Genomic DNA, 13,381 nt, shown 5'->3' with positions numbered 1-13,381 from the left:
TGGCAAGTATGCAATTGGCATCCCAGAAAAAAAGGAGAGGGGTACGAGGCAGAAGCAGTATTTGAACACAAAATGGCTAAAATGATTGAACGAGTAAGTATTAAAAAAGTATTTAATACTTCTCAATATACTTATCTTTATATACTTTAAAAATATCTTTTAGGCAAAAAAACTATAAAATAATGGTACAGTAGAGGTGATCCACAATGCCGCATTTTTGCTGTTTGAAAAGACTGATAAAATTGATCAGTGTCTGGGGAGACCAAGAAAAAAAAAAAAAAGAGGAAGCACAGGTAATAAATAGTAGGAATAAAATGAGACTTTTAATAGAGAAATTAAGAAAATGATAAGAGGACATTATGAACAACATATGTCCCCAAATTTGAAAATCTAGATAAAATATGCAAATTCCTAGAAAAATACAATTCACCAAACCGACATAAAAGGAAAGAGAAAAATCTGATTAGTTTTGTATCTAATAAAAGACATTAAGTCTAAACTGAAAAACCCTCAAACAAAGATAAACAAAACAAAGCAGAAATCTCCTGGCCCAGATGTGTTGACTTACTTCATATTCTGGGAAGAAATACGTTAATCTTCCATAAACTGTCCTAGATAATACAAAAAGCAAGTATGTCCTTTCTATGAGGTTAATGCAGTCTAACAAAATCCCACAACAGCAGCGGAAGTGAACGTTGCAGGCTATGAAAATCTGCTTAAAATCGAACGCCTTCATTTGTGGCAAGCAAGACGACAGTGTACTGCTTCTTTAAGCCGTATGTTGTTGGCATCTTCGTATGTCAGCAATTTTAACAGCTATGGAGTATTTCATTATATGATGTGCCACAATTTCTTGAACCAGCCCTCTATGGATAGACTTCTAGGTGGTTCCTGACTTTTTTGCTCAATGAATAAGCAAGATAATGGCCTTTATCCCACCAGATTGAGCTCTAAGGGGATGGGGACCTAGTCTAGTCACTGACACATTGTCGCCCCAGCTTAGTGTCCTAGACGTAGCATATGCTTAACAAAATGACTATGGAATGAATGAATGAAGACTGACTGAATGAATCATATTTATTGGTTTGACCACAAAGACAGGATTCTTCCTGGAAGCCCCTTAAGCAAAGGGGCAGACGGGCGGTGAGTAGAGAGAGCCCAGGGATTTAGACCTGAATGAAAGTGTATTTAAATCCCAGATTTCCACATGTGTAACCTGAGGCAGCTAGTTAATCCCTCTTTGCTCCAGTGTCCTCATCCATAAAATGGGTATGATTGTGGTGCCTGCTTCATAGGGTTGCTCCAAGGAGCAAGTGAGTACATGTCGATGTCTCAGCGAGGGGCCTGGCCCATCAGCATCATTGCGTAGTAGGATGTGCTCATCTCATCTCATCCTAGCTGTGAAAATGCAGCAGGGATGATGCCTCTTACGAGGTGACAGCACAGAAACCAGGTCCTTCTGGCTCCTGAGTTTGTGGAGGGTGCCGCTGGTTTGATTTGCTTTTGTGGCATCAGTTTTGCTCCTGAAGAATCAGCTGCTCCCTTAAGGAAAGTACTTCTACTCAGAGTCTATCACCATGGAGACAGTCAACAGTAGGGAATCCAAGATCACGGCACCTCTCCCAGGAGGCTGAAAGCGGACTCTCAGGGCCCTTTTTTATTCTGTAAAGTTAGCAGGGTACCAGCACTCAGAAGGACTGCTGAAAAGAAAAAAAGGCACCCCAAACTCAGCGATTCATAACATCTCCCTTCCCCCAAAACCTTAAACTAACTGTATCAAGGCAAAGAAATTCAGGGCAAATCCCTACCATGCAGTTTTCTACTGCAGTAAGTCCACAGTCATTTTCCACTCCAAGCTGGAAGGTGGAGACCAAGTATTCAACCAGAGTGCTCACTGGAAACTGGCTGGAGGAGAGGAGGAAGGTAAGAAAAGAGAAGGTGGACAGAGGGCTCAGAGGGGGACCTGGCAGGGAGAGTTAGGAACGAGGGCTTTATTATTTCCAAATCAAGAGCCATAGACGGTTGTAATTTAAGAAGGTGGCACTAGGGACTCTGTGCTATATGTAGGGAGTTATGTTCAAGCAGTCATCAACATCCCTATTACATCTTGAAAACATCATAGGACAGGTGTCAATATGGTTGTGCCTCACAGCAATATATTCCGTGGAGTGTTTCTAGGCACCCGATGTTCCCTACTTCTGCTGCATCTTGATTTGAAGACCGTCTGCTCTCCCTGGGCTGGGCCTTCCCAGAAGGTGTTACCTGCCAGGACAGGCTGGAAACTCCTTGTGTTGATGCCTGGGGGTGAACCGCTGCTCTCTGCCACCTGTTGCACAAGCCTGCCCTGCCTGTGCATTTCAGTTTTCACTTGCAAAATAGAACAAATGGGCCTTTGATGTTCCCATGTACTTTCCAGGCCGTCACAAAATACTTTGCCTGGATTGGCATACTTAAAATTGAGTATCTTCATATGGGGCAATCAAGACTGACCCACTTAAATTTCCACAGAGACATCTAGACATCCTCACGTCTTCCTGGAAAATAGACAAGGGAAAGAAGCTGAGATAGAACTGGCAGCTTTGGTGTAAGTGTGGAGAAGGTTGATGGTGACTTCTGAGAACTGCAAAAGGCTGTTTTCATGGGGAATATTAGCATTTACTACCCCTCTGGCCAGACATGGCTTGTGGCCATTGTCAGCTCTGACAGTACTTGGCTTTGTCTGGGAAACAGGTGTGTGTAAGGAAAGTTTCAAGGGCAAGAAGGACTGGCTGAGCAATCCCTCCACAATCCTGTAGGTAAGGTACTACCCAGGGATATTATGGGCCTTACACCTAGAGGAGATTGCATAAAGAGAGCAGAGTTGGTGTGATGTCAGAAAGATGGCCTATTAAGAACCTCCAGGTTCCTTGTCTTTCCATGTTAACACTTAAAAATCAAATCTAGCCTAACAGAAACAATGATACAGGAACTCTGGAAAACAAAGGTTTAAAGCAAACAATCAAATGCCTAATTTAGAAAAAGCCAAGTTCAAAATAGTAGGAAGTTCCCCAGTGTTTTTACTTGCCCTTTCCCCATCCCCTCCCCAGCCCAGCATCGCGCAGCATGAGGGAAGCAGTGGCCCAGCTCCTTGTTCCCTCCCTCAAACCCAAAGGGAGTGGAGTAATCTGTCTGTAAGTTGCGTGAGGGATTGGTCTCTGTTTTGGCTCTCTCAGAGCACAGACAGGGAGAAGTAGATAGTTCATTTCAGACTAGGAAGAGCTGTGGAAAGCAGCAGTGGTCACAGCTAGTGAAAGCTGCCAGGGGACCACAAATTTGCAAATGTCTGGGGCAAGAAATTACAGGTAGAGGAATGCAACAGAACATCCAAGTCCCTGAGAAGAAGCTGGGGAGAGATTCCTTAGAAAATTAAGGCATTTTAAAGCAGCCATGCATACAGCAGAAATATAAAGCACACACATGGACACACATGGGGACGGGGACACACACACACACACACACACACACACACACACACACACAGAGGGCTAGGCAGGATGGTTGCTCCTGCTCAGGAAAGTCCTGAGAAGAACTTAAACCTTCATACCTGACTGATTCCAAGGCTCAGAACATGCCCTGCTACTTTAGTGGAGGTCTTTCCTTGAATGGAACCTGTCTGTAAAGACTAGAAGAGATGGTTGTTTTTTCAAGTGCTCAATGTTCAGCTGAAAATAATAATAATAAAAAAAAAAGACAAGGAATACCAAGAAACAGGAAAACATGGCCTATTCCAAGGAAGAAAATAAAGTGGCACAAATGGTCCCTGAAGAAACACAGGCAGCGGAAGTACCAGACAAAAACTTTAAAACAACTGTCTTAAATGTGCTTAAAGAGCTGAAAGAAAATGTGGACAAAGGAACAAAGGAAGTCAGGAAAATGGTATATGAGCAAAATGAGAATATTAATGAAAGATAAAAATTATACAAAGGAACCAAACAAAAATGATGGAGCTGAAAAATACAGTAACTAAACTGAAAAAATTCCCTAGAGGCATTCAGCAGTGGACTTGAACACAAAGAAGAAAGAATCAGAGGACTTGAAGACAGATTATTTGAAATTATTGAGTCTAGGGAGCAAAAGAAATATGAAAGAAGAAAAGTTAACAGAGCCCAAGGACTCATGCAACATCATCAAACTGACCAGCATTCAGATTATGGGGGGAAAAAGAAAGAAAGGGGCAGAGAAATTACTTGAAGAAATAATGGCCGAAAATTTCCCAGACAGGAAGAAAAGACATGTATCTACAAATCCAAGACGCTTAATGAAGTCCAAATAAGATAAATCCCCAAAGAGACCCACACAGAGACAATTATAATCAAACTGTTGAAAGACAAATACAAAGAGAGACCCTTGGAAGCAGCAAGAGAAAAATGACTCATCATACACAAGGAAGCCTTAATAAGACTATCGTTAGATTTCACAGCAGAAACGTTGCAGGTCAGAAGGCAGTGGGGCGATATACTTAAAGGGCTCAAAAACGACAGAAAATACACCCCACTATCAACTCAGAGTACTTTAGCCAGCAAAACTGTCCTTCAAAAATGGAGAAATTTAAATGTCCCCAGATTAAACAAAAGCTGAGGGAGTTCATTACCACCGGATCTGCCCTACGAGAAATGCTACAGAGAATCCTTGAAGTTGAAATGGAGCAATGCTAGACAGTAATTTGAAGCCATATGAAAATATAAAGACCTCTGATAAAGACAAACACACAGGCAAATATAAAAACCATTATTATTGCAGTTTTGGTTTATAATTCCACTATTTTCTACAGGATTAAAAATGCATAGAAATAATTATAAATCCATGTTAATGGGTACGCAGTATGTCAAGATGGAATTGTGATGTCAATAACATAAAATGGGAGAGGGCAGAGCTGTAAAGGAGTGTTTTTATTAGTAAGTTAAGTCAAGCTGGTACCAATTTTAAATAGATTGTTGTAAATTTAAGATGTTATGTGTAATCCCCATGATAGCTACAAAGAAAATATCTCTAGAATATATATGAAAGGAAATAAGAAAGAAATAAAAATGTGTCACTATAAAAAAAAAAACAAGTAAACACAAAGAAAGGCAGTAATGGAGGAAATGAGAGACCAAAACCCCTGCAAAATATACAAAAAATAAATAACAAAATGAGATCATTGTTTTTTCCAATGCTCAATGTTCAACCAAAAAATTACTTGAAATATAAATAGATTAAACACTCATCAAAAGACACAGACTGGTAGATTGGGGGGAAAAATCCAGGATTCCCCTATATGCCATCTATGAGACCATCTTTAAATCTAAGGACATGCATAGGTTGAAAATGATAAATAGAAAAAGATATCCCTGCAAGTAGTAACCAAAAGAGAGTGAGGTGTCTATACTAATATCCTAAAAAAAGATTTTAAGTCATCAAATGTTACAAGAGCCAAAGAAAGTGTATTTGGATGAGAGGGTTATGAAGAAATAGAAAATCTGAATAGAACTATAACTAGTGAAGAAATTGAATCAGTAATCAAAAACCTCCCCCAAATAAAACCACGACTAGGCGGCATCACTGGTAAATTCTACCTCATTGTTACTTAACGTAACAAATGTCATATAAGAAAAGCCCACCACTAACACCATATTTGTGTGAAATAAGTCAGACCCTTACCTCACACCATATTCAAATAGTAATTCAAAAAGGTTTGAAGACCCAGATGTAAGACATAAAACTATAAACGTCTTAGAAGAAAACACATGAGAAAAGCTTCGTGACATTGAATCTGGTCGTGATTTCTTGGCTATGACATCAAAGACACAGGCAACAAGAGAAAAAAAATGGGTAAATTGAACTTCATCAAAATTAAAAATTTTATGCACCGACAGAATGAAAGCAGGACCTTGAAGAGGGACACTTGTATGTTCACGTTCATAGTAGCATTATGCGCACTAGCTAAAATGTAGCAGCAACCCGATGACCAATGAATAGATAAGCCAAATGGAGCACATGCATACGATGGAATATTATTCAGCCTTTAAAAGAAAGAAAATCATGACACACGGCAATGGATGAACCTTGAAGACACTATGCTAAGTCAAATGAGCCAGTCACCAAAAGTCAAATAGTATATCATATACTTCCATTTATCTGAGGTACCTAGAGTAGACAAATTCACAGAGACAGAAACTAGAATGGTGGCTGCCAGGGCCTGAGGGAGCGGAGAATGGGGAGTTGCTGCTTAATTGGGACAAGGTTTGAGATGATGATAAGTTTCTGGAGATGGATGGTGGTGATGGTGGTACAACCATGAGAATGTACTTTGAATGCCACCGAACTGTACATTTAAAAATGGTTAAAATGGTCAATTTTATTATGCACATTTTACTACAATAAACTTTTTAAACAGAATCAACCAGAATGTGATGGAGGAAAGAAAGGAGAGTTGGGAAGAGTTAGGAACAAAGGAGGAAGAAAAAGGGAGGAGGCAAGTAGGAGGGAGGAGCAGAGAGAGAGAAGATGAGAGAGGGGACGGGGCAGACGTGGTCAGGTGAGACCAGGTCGGCTTTCCCGAGGGGTCTCGGAGGGGCAGGGGCACTAAGTCCCTGAGCACACTCCTTTCCAAGTGCTGGCAGGGGCGGGGTGTTAGTAAGCCTGTGTTGTGCGGGATGCCCTTTCCAGCAGCTGGGAGCAGAGGGGATGCAGCAGACGTTTGAGAAGGGGCATCACAGAAGTTGTCCTGAGTATCTGGTCTTTTCCAGTTCACGAAAGACACTGAGAAAACACCCCAGTCCATTTACAGAAAAGAGTACGTCCCCTTCCCGGGCCACAGACCGGACCGCATCTCCATGTGGTACAGCAAGAGGAGAGTTGAGGTAAGTGGGCTCCGAGCCCCACGCTCTGGCCCGGGTCCCTCCCAAGACTCAGGAGCCACTGACAGCCAGACGTCTCTAGGCTCGGCTCCCTCCTGGAACTCAAGAGCGGTCTCTTTAATACCCTCTCCAGCGGAAAGGCTGACGATCTCATTTACCCTTGTTTACTCATGGAGCAGAAGTCCATCTGATTCAGGCTGGTAGCGTTCCCCTTGTCAGGTATCCCAGAACTTTCCTGGACCACTTCTCCCGTGTCTCCACACTCTGCCAACAGGATGCAGGCAAAGGATGCAGGAAACAAAGGTAAACGTTGGCTTAAGGTGAATGTAGTCAGGAATCACACAAGGCGCTGCCAGCGTAAGTCGTGGTGATGTCCAGACAGACGGTGTTTGTATCACCTAAGCCCAAGCTTCTCGTTCTTTCGTATGAGAAGTTCAGGACCTTTCAACGCTCTCTCACTCTTGGGTGCCTGCTTGTGCATGTGGATGTGCTCCAGGCCTCCAAAGCAGGGGCACTGCAACCTCAGAACGTGCCTCCCCCGCCCAAGACCAGGCATTTGAGACATTTATTAGCCTAGGGGAGAGTGTGCCAGAAGCTCAGAGATCCTGGCCACGCCAGGAGCAGCAGAGAGAGCCTCCCCATCCCCAGACCTCATGGGTACCGCCCACCAGCCTCAGCCTGGGAGGAATAAGCCTACAGGCGCCCACCCCTGGGGTGCACAGACGCGCCCTGTCCCCGCCATGCTCCGAGTGTTCCCCGAAGTTGCTGCTTTTGACACCTGCTGCAGGTGCAGGTGATTTCTGTACACCCCCACCTCCCGTCCCACTAACCCCACCTCTGCCTAACTTCACGGTGGGGACAGGGAGGCACAGAAGAAGGGGCGGACATCTGTCAGGATGAAACATTTTAGAGCTGGAAGGGACCCAAGGGACTGTCCAGCTCAGTGCCCTCATTTTCAGATAAAAGGTGCCCAAGGGTGGTGAGTGTCCTGTCTGAAGCTGCGTGGCTTGTTGGTAAGGGACTGAGCAGGGGGCTGCTTGGCAAATTGAGAAAACAAGCAGGGAGTCCCCTCAGGTCCCTTTTCATCATCTACCAGAGCTGACTCTCCATCTTCTACATTTGGGGATTCATGTTAGGATAAACAGTGTCAGATTTTCAGCTCTGTGCTAGCATCCCTGGACCACACTGGCATCCCTCGGACCGTGCTGATGCTCTGGGGCTGCCAACCATTCGCACTGGTGTACACTAAAAACACGAATGCATTTTGATACAGGGAAGTCAAAATTAGAACCCACAATCTGGGGCTGCCAGCCCCCAGCCAGCAATGTACATGAGGCATTTAGCCTAGGTCTCAGTATACATTAGGTGCCCTTTCTTGTAGACCTTTGTTGCCCATCATAAACCCTGATGAAACACATATGCACAGTCTGGTAAACATTAAGATATCTCCTCCAACACGCACACAAAATGGAACCAAGCAATCAGATATTCGTTCCTAGGGACTCTGTTCCAATAGCCCGCTTGTGTGCCGAGGACCCTGGACACAGCATCTCTTCCACACGGCTGTTTCACTTCTGTCAGCTCTTCCGTGTGCTTCACCCTGTGCTCCCCCGCTTGGATGGCCTCCTTTGCCATCTCCTGCCCGACTTCTCTCTTCTCCCTTCTCAGGAAAACACGACCTCTGCTCTTCAAACTGCCCATGGGTAGATGGCATTATTATCTCCTAGGCAAGTGCATGAATCGTGTTTTTTATTTTCTGTATTTTATGATGCTTTTAAATTTGAGGGGCCTTACGAATCCTGGAGAGGCTGCCCTTCCCAGGGCTAGGCTAATTCCTAGGGCTAGTCACCACCTTGCCTGCCACCATGCCTTTCAGATGCACACCGACCAATCAAGAGTCCATCCCTCCAACGCCTCCTTTATCTAATAATGCTCATGCACCGGAAGCCGATTTCCCCCTGTCCTCAATCACTCCAGGGCCAGGTGCACCCAGAGACACCCTATAGCCTAGAGCCTGCTGAAGGTATCTGCACTGTGCCATCCTACACTTCTCGAACTTGCCACCTGCCTCGCCCTTTCCTCTGCTGGAAACTACAACAAAAGCCCTGGGCCATGCTCTCCCTTCACTCCCTCTGCCTCCTGACCGGCCCTGGTGCTTCCCACGTGGCCCTGCCTGATGCGGTGTGCCCCGTCCTGTTGGGACTTGTAAGTAATAAGCTCTTCTTTCAGGGGCAGTTGTCTCTACGTCTGTCAGCTCACCATACCCGATCAAAAAAAAAAAAATCCTGTGTACGTAGTCAAGGAAGCAGAGCTGTTCCCCACATCAAGGGAAACAGAAAGAAAATCCCCCTTGGCCTCTCTCCTTTACCCCTGCCGCGTTGCCTCCTTAGAACTTCCCTTGGTTGATGGGAACCCCTCCAACTTGCTTTCCCTGACCTTGGAAGTATACTCCGGGCACCCGGTGATGTGGATCTTGGGAACCCCTGCTTAATATTTGCGCCCATCCACCCTCGTCTCCTTCTGGCATTGTGATCTGACTGATTTACAGAACCGCCACTTGAAATATTGGGTGCAGCCAGCCTTTTTAGACCACAGCAGACACAGACCTCCCCGTCTGCTCCAGACAAGAGGACGAGCATGGAAATCCACATTATCCTCCCCTGTAAATCAGCCCAGGCCCCTAGGATTCCCCTCCAGGGCCGAGAGGATTTTCTTAGGCAAAGCACTGATTCAGGCAAACGTCCCAGAGTAAGGAGAACATGGCTTTCTTCCCCCCTGTAAATAACTCCCCACCAAAGAAATCACTCTCTGAGCCTCCAGCTGAGGGAGCCATAAATCCTTTGCAGGAGAAGGCAATTTATGGAGCGTTCGCTGACTCTTCCCATAGTAACTGACTGAAACAGAAGGAGCAGACGCCAGGCTCAGCATTCAGCATCTTCCACTTGCCATGGAAATAGGCGCTTGGATGGATGAGACTTGGGACAAATCAAAGGGGGTAATTTCAGATCACCAGGGCGTGCAATGAGATGGCTCCAACTTCCTATTCAGCTGGGTGTCCTGACTTTCATTTTAATGTGTCCTCATAGCTCACTCTAGGGACTTGGCACAGGCTGGGGGCCAGTCATACAGAGAACTGACAGCAGCTGAGCTGGGACGTGTGTCTGAAGGTGAGCTGTGTTGCAGTGGGACAGACAGGTGTGTCCCCCATTGGTGGCCCTCAGGGTTCAGGCGGCCACATTCCTATGGAGCCCCCTCTCCATCAGACCTCTAAGGCGGGCAGCCTCTGCCTCCATCCACAGCCAGGTGGATGCCGTGCTCCAGTTGGTAACAAGTCCACTGCGTCTGTCCTTCCAGGGGCTCCCGTACAAACACCTGATCACCCACCACCAGGAGCCCTCGCACCACCATCTGATCAGCACGTATGATGACCATTACAACCGGCATAACTATAACCCGGACCTGCCCCGGCTCCGCACTTGGAATGGACATCAGCTGCTGTGGCTCCCAGAGAAATCTGACTTCCCCCTTCTCGGTATTTTTATAATTCGGGATTGCCCCTTGGATTGGGTTCTGAGGGGTCCTTAGCCACCTAGGGCTGGGGTGTGCCCTCCTCGTGCAGAAGGGCCCTTGCAGGTGGCCCTGGTTCCAGCAGAGCATCGGGATGAGAAGATAGGGGTGCATCCTATTTACCCTCCAGGTCACCTGTCCCTTCCCTGTGACAGTGGAAGATGCTGCTTTGTGATGAAGCCGTCACCTGCAGCAACGTTTCCCTGGAGCACAGGTGGTGTGGAGCAACGTCGCTGCACACTCATATCCGTTGTCCATTCCATAAATACTGATTGTTCCCCGGGTGACATGCCCTATTGTAGCACCTGGGGACAGAGCAGTGACAAAAGAGGGCGGAATTCCTGCCCTCGGGGAGTTGATATCCCAGTGGAAAGACAGAGGAGACACCATTAACAACTGAGATGACTTAAGATCTAGTAAATATGATCACCTTGGACCAGGATATATGGTCCGAAGAAAAGAAAACGTGTAGCAGAGAGAAAGTGAGGCAGGCGTGTTGATTCTCATTTGGCTGGAGTGACAGGGATGGTCTTTCTCGAGGAGACAGCTGTGTGGAGAAAAAGGGAGCCATGCAGGAACTGGGGGGAAGAGCATTCCTGGGAAGGCGAGAGCAAGCGGAAAATCTGCAAGGCAGGGGTAGAGGAAGTCCGTAGGGGCTCACAGGCCGCCGTAAGGGGTGTGAGTTTTCTTCCCGCGAGAACGAGACTTTGAACAGATTTACAAAGCAAGTGCCTTGATCCGATTTACATTTCAAGCTACCCGCCATCCTTTGGCTCCAACTTTTTGCAGTCCTAACCGTGGATGCCAAGGGACGTAGATAGGGCAGAGAGTGAGCTGCTTGTCACAATGCATTCCTTTTGCAAGGGTCTCTCCTCCAGATCAATCTCACAAGCTCTCACTCCTCCCTTCCCTTTTGGGGTGGGACAGTAAGTTACCCAGGAGCTGACGGGGTCACCTTCCATCAGGTCACGGGGCTCACTCTCCCAAGGCTCTGCCAGTGCCCGGCCCATCCTGGGGACACAGGGAGCAGGCCGCACGCTGAGGCTCTCAGCGGTTGGCAGAAGCAATACTCTCGGCCAGCCTCCCCCTCCCTCCCATGTGCTGCCAGCCCAGGTCCCGGGCACAGCAGCCTGGGAAAGCCTCTGCGCCCCTTCTCCTGGCCCTGCCGGGCTGGCCTCCTCCTCTAAACCCTGTTCCCCCGGACCCCGCTTCGTCCCGCAGCTCCCCCTACAAACTATGGACTCTCTGAGCAGCTGAAGCGGAGATGGCTCGCCCCACGCGAGGCGGCCCCGAGGGAGAGCACTCACACTGCCTCCTTCCCCAGACCTCCATCGGGTGCTCTGTCCCGGCGGGAGCATGCGATTCCAGTGCCCCCTCCTCGCCTGCAGCCTGTCCCGCGCTTCTGAGAACGGCCACCCGCCCTCCCCGGCAGCGTAGGTGGAATCACCTGGAGACCCACCGCCCCATCAGATCTGCCAGACAGCAGGAGGCTGCAGACTCCCAGAGTTTTAAATCTGGCCCATCTGAGGGGCCCCTGGAATCATGGTCTGTGTTTTATATTCCAGCCCCTCCTCCAAACCCACAGATTCCTTTCTTTTCCAGCCCACAAATAAAGGCCTTTGACATAAGGAGTGTCATGTATGTGTAGAAGACAGACCTGAATGTCACGAGAAGCGGGAGGGACCCTTAAGTTCCCTCACTTCACACAAGGGGAAACTGAGGCCCAGAGAGGTGACATGACTCACAGCTTAGTCTGTCCTCTCCAGGAGTAATGTTTGTTGAATGACTGACAGACAGGAGGAAGGGGGAACAGAGGAAGGCTGTGGCAGAGGACACAAGTGACAGCTGAGGGTGGAGCCAGCTGCCCCCCTCACACCTCCAGCAGATATCCGTTCATCCCACAAACATCCATGGAGCCATGATCAAACCAGCCTCTGGCCTCAGAGCCTTCAGTCCAGCAAAAGAAAGAGTTAACAAATACTTACAGGACAGGGTGACGTCGGGGGACAGGCTTACAGAAGTCGGGATCTTGGGGGCCAGCGGCTCACAAGGGAGAACCATAGGGTGTGCAGAAGTAAAGGGGTGCCATGAGAGCTCGGGAATGGGGGTGTGGAGACATGATCTAGTCTGGGAAGGCTTCCTGGAGGAGGGGACATTGAGGCTGAATGCTGAGAGGGACGAGCCAGGTGCAGGGGCAGCTGGGGTGGGAAGACAGGGTGGCTCGGGCTGCAGGGATAGCTCTGTGTGGCTGTGAGCTGGGAAGAAGCTTGGCAGGTTTGTTCAAGGCCCAGGAAGATGGTGCATTAGGTCCTACTGCTGCCGTAACAAATACCACAAACGTGATGTCTTAAAGCAACACACGTTTATTCACTTACAGCTCCCCGGGTGTCAGACCACAGGGGAGCCTCTGGGCTGTGCTCCATCTGGAGGCTCTAGGGGCGAGTTGTTTCCTTGCCTTTTCTGGCTTCAAGGGGGCATCTCCATCCCTTGGCTCGTGGCCCCTTCCTCCATTTCCACAGCAGCATAGCATCTTCCTTCCTCTCTGTCTGCCTCTAGGAGGACCCTTGTGCTTCCATGGGCACCCCCCCCCCCCGGATAATCCAGCATTGTCCTCCCATCTCAGAACCCTTTATCACAACTGCAATGTTCCTTTTGATTAAAAACGATCACACTGACATACTCCAGGGATGAGGATGCAGACATTTGGGAGGCACATAATTCATCTGGAGCCGGGATGCCAGGCAGGAGTTCTCTGTGCTCAGTATATGTTCTGTGACTTAACCCTCCATCCTTCTAGTTCTTTCTGGGTAGTTGAGATGGTGGAGGGACAATGGCCAGGGTGGAGGCCAGAGTGAGTGGACCCAGGGTCCATGTCTGCCCACACCTGGTCAGCACACTGTGGCCTTACACACACACACACACACACACACACACAC

At 47.7% G+C, this 13,381-nt stretch overlaps 1 protein-coding gene across 1 annotated transcript; it reads left to right on the top strand.

The window, feature by feature from the left end:
* Window positions 1-1,624: 1,624 nt before the first annotated feature.
* On the top strand, window positions 1,625-12,053 carry CFAP107 (cilia and flagella associated protein 107). The gene is made up of 4 exons (XM_010957784.2): window positions 1,625-1,923; window positions 6,768-6,881; window positions 10,233-10,410; window positions 11,667-12,053. The coding sequence occupies exons 1-4, from the start codon at window positions 1,810-1,812 to the stop codon at window positions 11,849-11,851; spliced, it is 591 nt and encodes a 196-aa protein (XP_010956086.1). The 5' UTR covers window positions 1,625-1,809; the 3' UTR covers window positions 11,852-12,053.
* The last annotated feature ends 1,328 nt before the right edge of the window (window positions 12,054-13,381 follow it).

Source organism: Camelus bactrianus, chromosome 13, assembly GCF_048773025.1.
Source record: "Camelus bactrianus isolate YW-2024 breed Bactrian camel chromosome 13, ASM4877302v1, whole genome shotgun sequence".
Classification (NCBI taxonomy): Eukaryota; Metazoa; Chordata; class Mammalia; order Artiodactyla; family Camelidae; genus Camelus; species Camelus bactrianus.
Note: the sequence above shows the minus strand (reverse complement) of the source record. Positions and strands in the feature narration are given on the sequence as shown.

Excerpts from the sequence above, each read along its gene's own strand:
- CFAP107 (XM_010957784.2), top strand. The coding sequence starts at position 1,810 with ATGCAGTTTTCTACTGCAGTAAGTCCACAGTCATTTTCCACTCCAAGC. Across the intron at positions 6,882-10,232 it reads ACAGCAAGAGGAGAGTTGAG|GGGCTCCCGTACAAACACCT; the intron begins GTAAGTGGGCTC and ends CTGTCCTTCCAG. Across the intron at positions 10,411-11,666 it reads ATCTGACTTCCCCCTTCTCG|CTCCCCCTACAAACTATGGA; the intron begins GTATTTTTATAA and ends TTCGTCCCGCAG.